General features: G+C 47.8%; 1 protein-coding gene across 2 annotated transcripts in view; it reads left to right on the top strand.

Moving 5' to 3' along the window:
• Positions 1-13,667, top strand: part of LOC148037847 (vacuolar protein sorting-associated protein 26B-like) — a 207,855-nt gene that overhangs the window by 38,572 nt on the left and 155,616 nt on the right. For both annotated transcript variants that reach the window (XM_087676808.1, XM_087676807.1), the window contains exon 4: positions 1,914-1,986. In XM_087676808.1, the coding sequence (XP_087532934.1) occupies positions 1,914-1,986 (73 nt within the window). The remainder of the gene's footprint in view (positions 1-1,913; positions 1,987-13,667) is intronic.

The raw sequence follows: 13,667 nt of genomic DNA, 5'->3' as shown, positions 1-13,667 counted from the left end.
CTTTGTATCTTTTATGCACAATGGACTAGAGCCATCCTGCATCTTGTACTTTTTTTTTTTTTGGGGGGGGGGGGGGGGTTAATTCATACAATTACCTATTACAAAAAAGGAAGAGATGATATCCCACTCTTGCGCAACCACATATGAAGATATTGTTTCATTTTTCTTAGATTTGGGGGCTGTTGGCACAATTGGGTTACTTGGAATGCTTGCATCTTTGATTCCATCTCTGGGGTCCAAAGTCATGTTACTAGGCTGAGGGATCATCTCCACTGGCAGCTGGATCTTGTTCAACACGGTGACCATCTCCCTCGGGAGGATTTTTTTGTTGGCAGGCTGTTCGCTGCTTTAGATCAGAGAATGAGGTAGATGTGAGTGGGTTATCATCTTTTCAAAGTGTATGCAGCAGCTTCAATTCCTTAGATAACTTCCCGGCTTTACCTCCTTTTTAACCAGCTTCTCAACTTTAACTGCCTTGGATCACTTCATCAACTTTAACCACATTTGAATGCCTACTTGCCTTGCAGTCCAAGTGCTTTGGGTATGCATTATAGGCTGTCAAACCCAGCACCATTTCAGGTTACCCATTTGAGTAGGGAGCTACCCTAACCTTGGCTATCTTTCTGGTCAACTAGCCATGCTATGTATTTTGTCTTCGAGATCTTGTTAAAAATCAAGAGGTGGCAGATATTTAAGGGGGACTGATGTGGGAGACTCCAATTGTTCACTTATCAGAAAAGAAGAATATCTTTATTATCATGAGGAGATATAAGAGCTTAACAATGTATCTCTTCAAGTTCTCTAGTTATAAAAGAAGGCGGACTAGTTCCAGTCTCCAGAAATTGATAATGCTTTGGGGGATCAAGGTAGTCAAGGAGTTCATAGTTCTTTGAGTTTAGATGTGCGATAAGAGAAATCCTATCAGGAGAAATAACTTTCATATATTGATCATACACCCACTTATTTGTTTGTTCAAACTTTCTCTCTATACATTTCGCATTGTCCCTTCGGAAGAGTGTTGCATAAGTAGAGTCCTATCAGCTTGGGATCCTCAAGCCACTTCAATAACTTGAGATGGGCTTTTACATCTTCATACAAACTCAAAACAAAGTAAAAGTATGGATCACCCCATCCCTAAGTTGGTCTCCGATTATAGCCTCTTTGCAAACTCAAACAAGTGCCCATAAGGGCAGGCTATTGTAATAGTTGAAATGCCCCAATGGTTCTCGAGTAGATTACTTCATTTTAATTAGGAGTTTTGAAAGAAGAGAAGCCATTAACTTTTTGATGATTTTTTCCTCTTTCTTTTCCATTATGCATGTCATGTTCCTTCTCTTTGGGTGGCTGTCTGAAAGGCCATGGTCCTTGTAAGAAACCTAGCATAACTGCACCTAGGTGCACCTTTCTTATTTTTACAATGGCCAGGAGTAGCCAGCCAACTCTTGGCCATTTTAAAACTCTTGACAAGAAAGCTGTAACCTGACTACTCTTTTGAAAAAGTGGATGTTTGTTTTACTTTCAATTTTCAACCCTTTCCTTGCGATGGGATGAGGGTTTTATGGCTCTTATTATCTTATTTCATGGTGGGTTTTAACCCCTTTTGGTACATTCCTTACAATATACACTGATGCCCTTGGAAAAAAGAGTTGTGCACACTCATGTTCACGAGCTTGAAAGAGCAAGTGAGTGAGCATATGTGGGCTTGTGTGATGAGACCACCTTTTGTCAAAATTAGGACCAAACCTAACATTGGACTTGTTTCAGGATTTCGATTCTTATTTAACCTTTAATGAATTGATTTGCTTGTTGGAATTCGTGTAAAGTGCTTGTCAATACTTCTGCCCAACTATTTATGATTTGTAGGTGTGTGTTGTTCCACATCATGAATTGACACAACTGTTTATGATTTGTAGGTGCGTGTTGTTCCACATCCAGGAAAGAAAATTGAGCATCAAGGGATCAAGTTGGAGCTTCTCGGTCAAATAGGTTTGCAACTTTACAACTTGTGTTTTTGTTAGCTTCTTATCCTCTTGCTTGCATTCCATTGAAATAGTGTCTTTTGCTTTCAGCCCTGTGGTTCTTTCCTTCTTGATTTATTATTTGTTATTTGCACTTTGTGTCACACTAAAATAGTGCCTATTTAGTCGTTTCATGGCTAGTGGATTGGAACATGGTAAAACGTGTTCTTGTCAGTTCAACCCAGTAGAGCTGCACAAGCATTGAATATTTTTCAACTTGTTGTAGTGGTGGTTCTAGCTTGATTTCTCACATGCCATTACTTTGTAAAGTAGTAAAGCATGCAACATATAAGCAAGGATCATAGTTATGGGAAACGTGGAGACAGAAACAGGAATGGAAACAGGAACGGCAAAAAATTGGAGTTTCAAGGAGTTTCCAGTAATTGAAGCGATGAGAAAGGCAAAAGAGGCATGCCTCAGGAGGAAATATAAGTGGCTTTGTTGACTAGGGAAGCACTGACTAAGAACTGAGATATGCTTGGTTTAGCACGCTAAATGTTATGATGCACCTTTAGTTTGAAGCAATGCCTTTCATCATCTCTTTGTCCATTATGCAATCAAAAGATGATTCTCCATTTCAAATAGGCATGCCTTGATGATAGAGTGAATGTCAGTCCCAAAAAAGTCACTGCTGGGGGTATCTACCATCAACCATGCGGGCAGTTGATCATTCACATAGTTATGGTGTTGGAAGATACTTGGGCTGCATATGACCTTCTAAGTTCTAGTACATGATTCAACTGGGTTAGACAAATTTACCACTCTTATTGCCTACTCTGAAACCTGCTCCCCATCTTTGCTTCCATAGCTCTATATGTGACACCTCACCCCCTCACTACTATAATCGTCTTAGGGAGCAACATGAGTATGAATCAAGGGAGGATGCTGGCACATCCAATTAAAGAACAAGAGTACAATTTCAAAGGCAGCTGTGCCACCATCCACCTTGGCTATAGTTGAAACCGGTGTTTTTTGAACCAAAAGGGTAAGCCTAAATTTGTGTTGGAAATGAGGAGGTGCGAATGCTAAGAGAAGGTGAGACTCAAAGAGGGTGAAATCCTCAAGAGAGTGATTCTATGACTTCATGCCAAGTCGTAGGAACCCGATTTGAGGTACATATATATATATATATATATATATATATATATATATATATATATATATATATATATATAGAGAGAGAGAGAGAGAGAGAGAGAGAGAGAGAGAGAGAGAGAGAGAGAGAGAGAGAGACCAAGGATAAACGTCCCGGTTGGGATGGTCTCACCAATGAATTCCTTGAGGTTTTTGCTACCCAACTGGTGAAACCATTGACGACTATGTTTCAGCAGGTTTGGGAAATGAGGTTCATGCCTTCCTCATGGAAAGAAGGTCTTATCAAACTGCTTCCAAAAGTTCCTTCGCCGTCAATGTTGAAACATTGGAGACTAATTTCTTTGATGGGTTCGATGTATAAAATCTTTTCCAAAGTGATGGTGAATCGGCTCCACAAGCATCTTCCGGCCATTGTGCATCCTCTTCAATATGGTTTCATTAAGGGCCGAAACATTCTGCATAATATCTTAAATGTGCAAATGGCTATTGACTATGCAAGGCACTCTAATCAAGAAGTGGTATTGATTCAATTGATTATTTAGACTGGTCTTTCATTTCAGAACTTACGTCTACTATGGGCTTTGGTACTCGGATGCCCCCCTTGATCTACACCATTAGTGCTGCGGCTTCTTCGCGAGCTATGCTAAATGGTGGTGTTACCGAGCCATTTGTCGTTGCACGCTCTGTGCGACAGGGTTATCCTTTGAGTCCTCTTTTCTGTGCCCTTGCGACTCATCCGATTCTTTCGATGTTATCTTATATGGCAGCTTCTACTCAGTTGGCTGGATTGTCTCTTTCTTTTGGACAGCACTTCATTAGTCAATCTTTGGCTGATGACAGCTTTATGATTTTGCGTGCGGACAAGGACAATCTTTGCAAAGCATTAGATGTTTGGACGCTCTTTGGTCATGCTTCCGGTCTTCATATCAATGCTTTCAAATCAGCCATTCTTAGTTGCACGGAGTTAGATTTACAGTCATTGGGCTGGCAGGGACAGGTTGTTCCTCGTGGTTCCATTGTCAGGCATCTTGGGTACCCTTTGGGTGTTGATGTTCGGCCAAAGCAACTACTAGAGTGGATTTCACAGAAACTGGCAGCTAAGTTTCTGTATTGGAAGTCGCAGGCTTGGCCCTTCCATGTTCGCCTCAAAGTGGCTCAGACAATTATGTTGCCAATGCTCACATATTTCTTGCCATTGCTGCCTTGGACTACTACTACTTTGAATGCTCTTACTCAGCACATTCATTTCATGTTATGGAAGAAGGATTCCTTGCATGCAGGCATTTCATGGATTTCTTGGTCGCATACATGCACCCCCAAATGCATGGGTGGTGGAGCTATTTTGGATGCCGAAACTCATATGTTGGCACTTTGTTGGTCTCTTTTTCGTGCCATGTGCATGGATCATCACCCGTGGGTCGTTATAGCCCGTTATTTTCTTGAGGATCATGGACTTGTGCATGGTAATACACAAATTCGGAGCTCCTGGTGGCATGTTCTTAATGCAGACTCTCGGTTTTCTAGTCCTTCCTCATCCCTGCTTGCTCATTTGGTCTGCTCCTGGAAATTGGTTCTCTAGAAGGCGCGTTGGCATCCATCGGAGGACTGCTTACATACTAACTCTTTTGAACTGGAATTGTTGGCAGCCTCGCGATTACTTTCTTGGGAAGGCAAACATGAGCTCAGACCAAAATTTAACCGCATGGAATGTTTGGGCTTGACTCCAGTTGTAGATGCCACCCTTGCCAGTCGCAATGTATTGATTTCGTTTTGTACAGCCAGGAGGCTTTTCAGAATCCCTCGTGGATACCGTGATTTATGGGAACAACTTTTGTTAGTGCTCCAGAGCAGGCAACCCTTTCTTGCCCTTGCTTTGGATCGTCCTTGGCAGGACTGGGGCCTTGCAGGTCGGTTGAATTTGGAAAATGCCTCAGCTAGCCAAGTGTATCATCTTCTGATTAAAGATCATCAATAGCTGGTTACTAAAGCTAATACTGTATGGGGATTGTGGAAATCTTAGTCATGGTGGAAGGCAACTGTGATGGAGGGCTGGTTGAACAAGACACCTTTCAAATGCAAGGTCTTTCTTTGGAGGGTGATGATTGGTGGTCTTCCTCTTGCTTCGGCCCTTCCCAAGCGTCGAATCTCTAACGGCAATTGTTTCTTTTGCACCACTATTGTGGAATCGGTGCGTCATCGATTTATTTCTTGCCCTCTTGCTAAGAATATTTGGTTGCTCTTGTCAGCGGTTTGGTGAGCAATGGTTGGTTTCTCGCTAAGCCCTTTTGATTGGGTTTTTGTAGGGCCCAAATACCCAACACCGGCACAGTCGCATATGAAGATCTTGTTTCACTTTCTTAGATACTGGGGCTGCTGGCACAATTGGGCCACTCGGAATGCCTTTCTTTTTGATTCGGCCTCTAATGTTTCGGGACATATTGCGAGGCTTAAAGGTCTCTTGCATTGGCAGATGCATCTCATTCACCACTTTGACTTACTCCCTTGGGAGGACTTCCCTGGCATATGGCAATTTTCTCTGCGTCTTTGCCCTGACTTTTGTAACTCTTTGCTATTTAGTACCGAGATTTTACACACGATGGCTCAGAGCCATCGTGTATCTTGTAATCGTGTAAACTTGTACCTTTTTTTCGTAATTAATACGAGAATGTTAAGCTGATGGTCTAATGTAAATATTCACTTTCTAATTCAATTATGTTAGAGAGAGAGAGAGAGAGAGAGAGAGAGAGAGGGGGGGGGGTTTGGAGAGAGAGAGAGAGAGAGTGATGGCTGATCGTGGAGACATGCACCCGCCGCCTGATTGAGTCGTCTGGCCTTGCCATCATCAGGGTCCTGTGCCCGTCGCGTGCCCTTGCCTGGGCCTGCGCTGCGGGGCCCTCTGCCCGTCACGTGCCATTCACTGGCTCTGTGATTGTCCCTGGCGTCGCCCCTTGCCGCCTGCACCTGCTGCGCGTCCTTGCTGTCGCGTGGACGTGCGCACATCCCATCGACTTGGTCCTTCCCTCCTGCGCACGTTGGCCGCCGTGCTGCCCTGCCGCCTTGCCGCCCTGCTGATCGTCTTCGTCCTACCCAATTTTGGCCCCGCACAGTTGCTCGCCCTGATTTGACCGTTTTTTGCCACCAAGGGAAAGCGGCTTGTCACACCCAGGTTGCCACACAGCAAGCGCGAGAGCGTGAGCTAGCAAGGGAACCAGGCCTCCTGTTCCCTGCCTGTGGACGTGCCCTCTCTGCACAGTGGGCGTCTGTTTCTGCTCGTGCGCTCTCTAAGCCCCTTCGTTTGTCCAATGCAGGGTCCGTTCTGCCCGAGAGAGAGAGAGAGAGGCCTGCGCGGTTTTTGCCTCCTGTGAGCTCTTGGCTTGGCCTCTGACCGCTAACATACGTAGTGATACAATATGGCTGGTTTGGATTTGGCTTTTATAGACCAAACGGTGGCAGCTCTTTGTCCGGATTCTGATACAGAGGAACTAGAGGATATGGTTCTGTGCACAGAGGAGATGCCCCCTGGTCTTGACTTCCAGGCTGCGGGTAAATGCACCAAGCATACTTCGGAAGAGACAATGGATCATCAGGATCATTCCTATGCTCAGGTTGCTTCTGATTCTGTGGACTCTCAGGATGTTGACTGGGAGCATTTGCTAGAGTTTGCCAACACTCTGCTTGGCGATTATGTTCAACATAATCACGAAGTCTTTTCTGACTCTGCAAACTGAAGATGTTCTGGAGCCACTGTGGACCCGAAAAATTTATTGCCCTCATTTTCAGTGTTTTATGAACATGTTGTGATACTCTTCTTCATTGGTAGGATCCCAGTGCTTTCCCATATTCGCCAGTGGTTGCACAGTCTGCTACAAGGGGAATGTGTTGAAGAGATTTTTGTTGGGCCCCAAGGCTTTTTTGAGGTGCTGTTGAAATCTGAGACGCACCGTGTTGCTCTCCTGTCTAAACTGCCATTGTTCTTTGATCGCCGCTTGGTCCATGTTGTGCCATAGCGCCCAATGGGCAGATTTTCAGCGCCTGCTTCAAGGTGAATGCCTTGTGTGGGTTGAAGTGGAAAACTGTCCGGCTGTCTATTGGCCATTGTTAAAGGATGCCATGGCCGCTGTGGGCACTGTTCTGGTCCCCTCGAGCCTAAGGGCCATGAATCGTAACCGTTTGTGTATGTTATGGGACACTGCTAGGAAAAGGCCTGCTTGGTTACGTCTTAATTGCTCTGGCATGCATCCTTTACACTTTCGTTTGAAATGGGGCAACTTTGCAGGACATTTCTTTTCGTGTGGAAAATTGGGGCATGTTATGACCGAATGCGTAGAGAAGCAACAGACTTCAGATGCCGAGCATGTTGCGCTGCCCATGGATGATATGGTGTGCGATGCTCCATCGCAGGATGCTACCTAGCCACCTAAAGTTTTGGATAAAGGTAAACAACAGGTTTCGGGTTTGGATTCCCGTGGCAATGACTGGGTAGATGTACGCGCAAAAAAAGGCAACAGGCTTGTTTCTGGCATGGCGGATACTGTGCCTACTGCTTCACAAGATTCCATGCACACTTATATGCGCAGGAAAGAAATGTTGTCTTCAGAGCACACTGCTCCTGCTATGGTTTCCTTTGCTCCCCGTCATCAGCCCACTAGGAGAGTGTATACGGATGGTCGAGTCCACTTGCTAAGCTGGCTTTTGATACTAGAGGTAACGTCATTACCCCATGGGATCATCGTTATCCTCGTTCCATCCCCAAGACAGCGGATATGCCGTCTACCTCCAAATCTGGTCGTCAGAACTCTTTTGCCGTGTTAGCTGATTTTTTGGATGAGGGTGTGAGAGTGCGCAGCGAAAGAAGAACACGAACACAGAGGAGAGGAGAGAGGAAGCAGAGAATGAAGGAAGAAAGTCTGCACTGACTGAGATGAATGCTGAATACACTGGAATGGACAGAACAGTCCCTGCACGCAGCCCGGAGCGTCAGTGAGGGAACCAGGACAGACTGGAAGCAGAGGCAGCACCAATGCCGGAGACGGAGACGGAGGGAGCAGTGCTGTACCTGCAGAGCATGAATACTGGACTGACTGGGGGGCAGCTATAAATAGCCCCCAGCCAGAAAACTGGCCGACCAGCTAAACTGGCCGACCTGGCCAGATCTGGTCCGACTGACCAGAACTGGTCCGACTGACCAGAACTGGTCCGACTGCCCAAAATAATGGGCAGTCACCCCAAAAACAGCCCAGATCTGGGCTGTAAAATGCCCAAGGCTGCATGCTGACTAAAGCATCCTAAAAACACACTGACAGAGCTCCTTTGTCTCTTGTCAGACTCTGACAGGAGCTCACAACCAGGAGATGACAGACTGAGACTGAATAAGAGCAGGCTAACACCCCCTCTCAACTCCTGGGAGAGTCTGAAGACCCAAGAACCGCATGTGATGAAGCAAAGAAGCCTGAGGCAACGGCTTCGTAAAGAGATCAGCTGCATTGGCCGCCGTAGGACAATAGACCACCACCAGCTCCGAATCCACGATCCGCTCTCGAACATAGTGATACTGAACCTCAATGTGCTTCGTACGAGCATGAAACACCGGGTTCTTGGCCAGAGCAAGAGCACTCTGGTTATCCACGCGCAGCTCCGTAGGTCCGGTCTGGGAAAAGCCAATCTCCGCGAGTATGCGAAGGAGCCAAACTGCCTCCATAGCGGTCGAACATAGGGCCCGATACTCAGCCTCTGTAGAAGAAAGTTCCACAGTAGGCTGCTTCTTGCTGCTCCAAGAGACAGCACCAGATCCAAGGGTGAAAGCATAACCTGTAGTGGATCGTCGCGAATCCACATCACCTGCCCAATCAGAATCACTCCATCTAGAAAGGGTAATCCCATCTCCATACATGATCCCAAAGGATCGAGTCCCCTGCAAATAGCGAAGAACTCGCAAGGCCGCCTGCCAGTGATCCTGGGTAGGAGTCTGCATAAAGGAAGACAATAAAGCCACCACAAAGGAGATATCCGGCCGAGTGTGAAGCAGCCAGATAAGAGAGCCGACAAGGCACCTGTAACGGGTGGGATCGTTAAGAGGAACTCCAGCTGTCAAAAGCTTGGACTCAGGGTCCATAGGGCATGAGATAGGCCGACACTCAGCCATATCAAACTCCGAAAGAAGCTCGGAGATATACCTGTGCTGCGTGATAAAAATGCCTTGTGCCATCTGATAGATCTCCAGACCTAGAAAGAAGTGAAGGATCCCTAGATCCGTCATGTCAAACTCCTGCTGTAGAATGGACCGTGTATGCTCCACCTGCTGAGTGTCGCTCCCTGTAATGATAAGATCATCCACATACAAGATGAGGAACACCGAAAGAGAATCCACAACCCGTAAGTAGAGGTTGGGATCATAAGCGGAGTGCTCAAAACCACTCTGTAGAAAGAAGCGGTCAATCCGCTGGTACCAAGCACGAGGAGTCTGCTTTAGGCCATAAAGAGCCTTCGGCAGCCTGTAGACATGATCCTCCTTCCCCTGCACAAGAAAACCAGGAGGCTGTGAAACATAAATCTCCTCCTCAAGAACGCCATTCAGCAAAGCAGACTTGACGTCCATGTGATAGACAGGCCAACGGTGATGAGCAGCAAGAGCCAAAAGCACTCGGATGGTGGACATCCTAGCTGTAGGAGCAAAAGTCTCAAAGTAATCCAACCCTGCACGCTGGGCAAAACCCTTGGCAACAAGCCTAGCTTTATGCTTGTCCAAGGAGCCATCTGCAAGATATTTGGTCTTAAAGACCCATTTCACACCAATCACCTTCCGTTTCGCGGGACGCGGTACAAGCTCCCACGTATGGTTTCGCTCGATGGAGTCGAGCTCGGCCTGCATAGCCTGTCTCCAAATATCCTGTGCAAGAGCCTCCTCCACAGTGGAAGGCTCGGAATCCTGAAGAATCTGTGACATAAGAGCATAGTTCACACATAGTGAACTGTCCCGCTGGGCCTGTAAACGTGCTGATCGACGTGGACCTGAAGAAGAAGCAGGAAAGTGAGTAACACCTGAATCTTGCATGAGCCGGCGATACCATAAAGGAATCCTGAGAGACTCCTTCTGTGAGGGAGACTGGGGGGTCTTCGGAACCTGTAAAGCACCCAAATCGGAGAGGGACTCCCCCTCACCGAGTGAAGGTACATCCTCCGCATCTGAAGAAGGCTGTATATCCCAAGAAGATCCCGAAGTGGCGGTAGAAGAGCTCGTAGAAGACGAAGGCACATCCACCAAAGGGGAAAGGGAAGCCGAAGGAGGAGGTATAGGGGGGGTGCTAAGGGTGATCCTGGAAGGAAGTGAAGGGAGAGAAGGTGGGGGGGGGGGGGTCCGTCGATGATGAAGAAACATCTGTAATAGAACCATCAATCGGATCCTCAGAGGCCGAAGCCTCATCAAAGATCACATCCCTGCTCACCTCAACCTGCCGAGTCGTCGGGTCGTAGAGCCGATATCCCTTCGTGGTCGTACTATAACCAACGAAGATAAGCTTTCTCGACTTAGAGTCGAACTTCGTCTTCCTCTTCTTCTTGTCCACATGGACAAAAGTATCGCACCCAAAGATGCGAAAATGGGACACGGAAGGCTTCTTTCCAAAGAAAGCCTCATATGGAGTCATGTCCTGTAACGCCGAAGTCGGAGAGCGGTTGCGTATATGCACTGCTGTAGCCACCGCCTCACCCCAAAGGAAATGAGGAAGACTCCTATGCTCCAGCATAGATCGGGCCATCTCAATCATGGTCCGATTCGCACGCTCCACCATACCATTCTCTGATGGTGTGTTCGGATGGGAATACTCCACCCGAATACCATGATCCCTGCAAAACTGAGAGAAAAGGTGAGAAGTGAACTCTCCACCGTGATCAGCTCGAACACCACGGACCTTGGAAGTTGTTTGGGTCTCCACAAACACTTGCTACTCACAGAAACGGGAGTACGCCTCGCTCTTGTACTCCAAGAAATAAGGCCACACATAACGACTAAAGTCGTCCACAATCAGCATCAAATACTTGGCCTTCCCAAGGGAGGCCGTGCCCATAGGTCCGCAAAGGTTGGTATGAACCAACTCAAGCGGAGAAGTAGCCCTCCTAGAAGCAACCTGCGGGTGAGGCTGCCGGTGCTGCTTGCCCCGCAAGCAGCTAGGGCACAAAGTGTGAAGGGGAGGGAAATCAGGAAGTCCCTCCACCATCTTCCTCCTAGAAGCCCGGCGAAGAGAATCGAGGTTCAAATGACCATACCGAGCATGCCAGAGCAGCCCAAGCTCATGGGAAGTCCGCGCAGCCAAGGCTGTGAGCGTATAAAGCCCACCCTCCTGTGTACCTGTCCAAAGAGCATCACCTGTAGAAGCATCCTCCACTGTGACTGCATCCTGAGTAAAAATGACTCGGGTACCTAACTGAGTAAGACCATGCACAGATAATAGGTTAAAGCCCAAATCAGGCACATAGAGAACTTTGGCGGAGGAAGACCGCCTGTCAGAAAACATAGGTAAAGTCCCCACTCCATGAACAGGAACTGTAGAATTGTCACCAATGGTGACTGTACCCCCTCTGGAACGAAGATCCTGAAGCCAATCCTGACGGAAGGTCATATGTGAAGATGCTCCACTGTCGACGAGCCAAGGCTTCTCCTGTGTGGTAGAAGCTAGGGCAGTGTCTTCCTCGACAAAGAGATGCACAAACGCAGATTCTGTTGTGGCTGGGGCCGCCTTCGAGTCCTTCTCCTTAGGCTTCAAATGGGGATACTTCCGCCAACACTTCTCCTCGGGATGAGTGCCCTTCCCACAATGGGGACACTTGGGCTTCTTCTCCTTCGCATCCTTCTTATCTTCCTCCTGCTTGTCCTTGGACTTCTCCTTCTTTTGTTTCTTCTTCTTGCCACCACCTGTGGCAGCCGTAAATGCCTTGGTGGAGCCACTGGCTCCCACCTCTTTGAGTCGCTCGTCATGCTCCAAGACAAGCGGGGAAAGCTCCTCCCATTGGAGAGTCTCACGGGTTCTCGTAGTGATGAGGCTGGTGTAGAAGACATCATAACGGGGTGATGGCAGCTGAGTCAATAGAATCATCGCCATATCCTCAGACGATATCGGACGACCAAGAGAGGCTAGCTCGCCTCGCATATCCTCCATCTTCGTGATGTGCTCCTTCATGGAAGAAGAACCATCAAGACTGAGCATCCGCAACTTCTTCTCCAGGGAAATCTTGTGGGCAAATGTCTTGTGCTGATACAAAGACGCAAGCTTTGTCCATACTTCCGCCGCGGTCTTTAACCTGTGAACATGTACAAGAACAGAATCATGGAGACTCATAAAAAGAAAGGAACGGGCTCGTGAGTTGAGCCTATCCCATAAGGCTGCACGGTCCATAGAGGTGCCATCGGACGAATCCACGGGTGGTCGGTCGATGGGCGAAGAAACAAGCTCCCACAGATCAAAGGTATCAAGGATGCAAGCCACCTCGCATGACCATAGGGAATAGTTGGAACCATCCAATTTGTCTTCCTTCGGAAAGGAAGGGAGAATCGGCACCTGGATAGAGGGAATCAAGGAAGGCATCCGCACAGTTGATGCAGTCTTCACTGAAGAAACCTTCGCAGTAGATGGAACCCTTTGAGATGCATGGACTGAAGAAGGACGAGTGCGAGGAGGGTCTTTCCGATGTCGAACTTCACGATAGTCCTGCCTCCGCTCAGAGGAATGATGAGAAAGAAGCTCATCCTCTGAGTCTTCAAAGCCTGAAAACTGGTAAGACATCTTCCAATCTGCAAAATACCAAAGAAAGTTGTGCCGCTGACGAAATAGGACCAACAATGTGGTCACCAACCACCAAGATGCAGGCAGAGAGTGCCTACAAACACCTGGATCTGCAAAACGCAAATAGATCTGATGTCGAACACCAGAATCGAGACCACCAGCACCGGGAATAAGCCCAGACAGAGGTCGGCTGCAGGATAGGAGCAGCCGGGGAAGAAGCGACCTGCAAAACAGCAAAACGCAAGCTGTAGGAGGGTCACCCTGCAGCAGAAGAGGTTGCCAGGCAGCAAACGCAGGGTTGCTGCGTCACTGGATGACGTGGCAGCCCCTGTGCACAGCAAACGCAGGCTGTACAGCCTTCTGATGCAGTCGCCTGGCTGGGATGGACCTGTTGGCAGCCGCCTGAAGGAATCGCCTGGCTGTTGTGGAACTGTGGGCAGCAGCAGTAAGGTATTTCTCTCGTCCTCCGTGCTCTCAATCAGGCGATGATACCATGTGAGAGTGCGCAGCGAAAGAAGAACACGAACACAGAGGAGAGGAGAGAGGAAGCAGAGAATGAAGGAAGAAAGTCTGCACTGACTGAGATGAATGCTGAATACACTGGAATGGACAGAACAGTCCCTGCACGCAGCCCGGAGTGTCAGTGAGGGAACCAGGACAGACTGGAAGCAGAGGCAGCACCAATGCCGGAGACGGAGACGGAGGGAGCAGTGCTGTACCTGCAGAGCATGAATACTGGACTGACTGGGGGGGCAGCTATAAATAGCCCCCAGCCAGA

Source organism: Lygodium microphyllum, chromosome 4 (assembly GCF_053477565.2).
Source record: "Lygodium microphyllum isolate KBCC chromosome 4, Lygodium_microphyllum_v1.1.10, whole genome shotgun sequence".
Classification (NCBI taxonomy): domain Eukaryota; kingdom Viridiplantae; phylum Streptophyta; class Polypodiopsida; order Schizaeales; family Lygodiaceae; genus Lygodium; species Lygodium microphyllum.
This window is presented reverse-complemented; position numbering and strand designations above follow the sequence as displayed.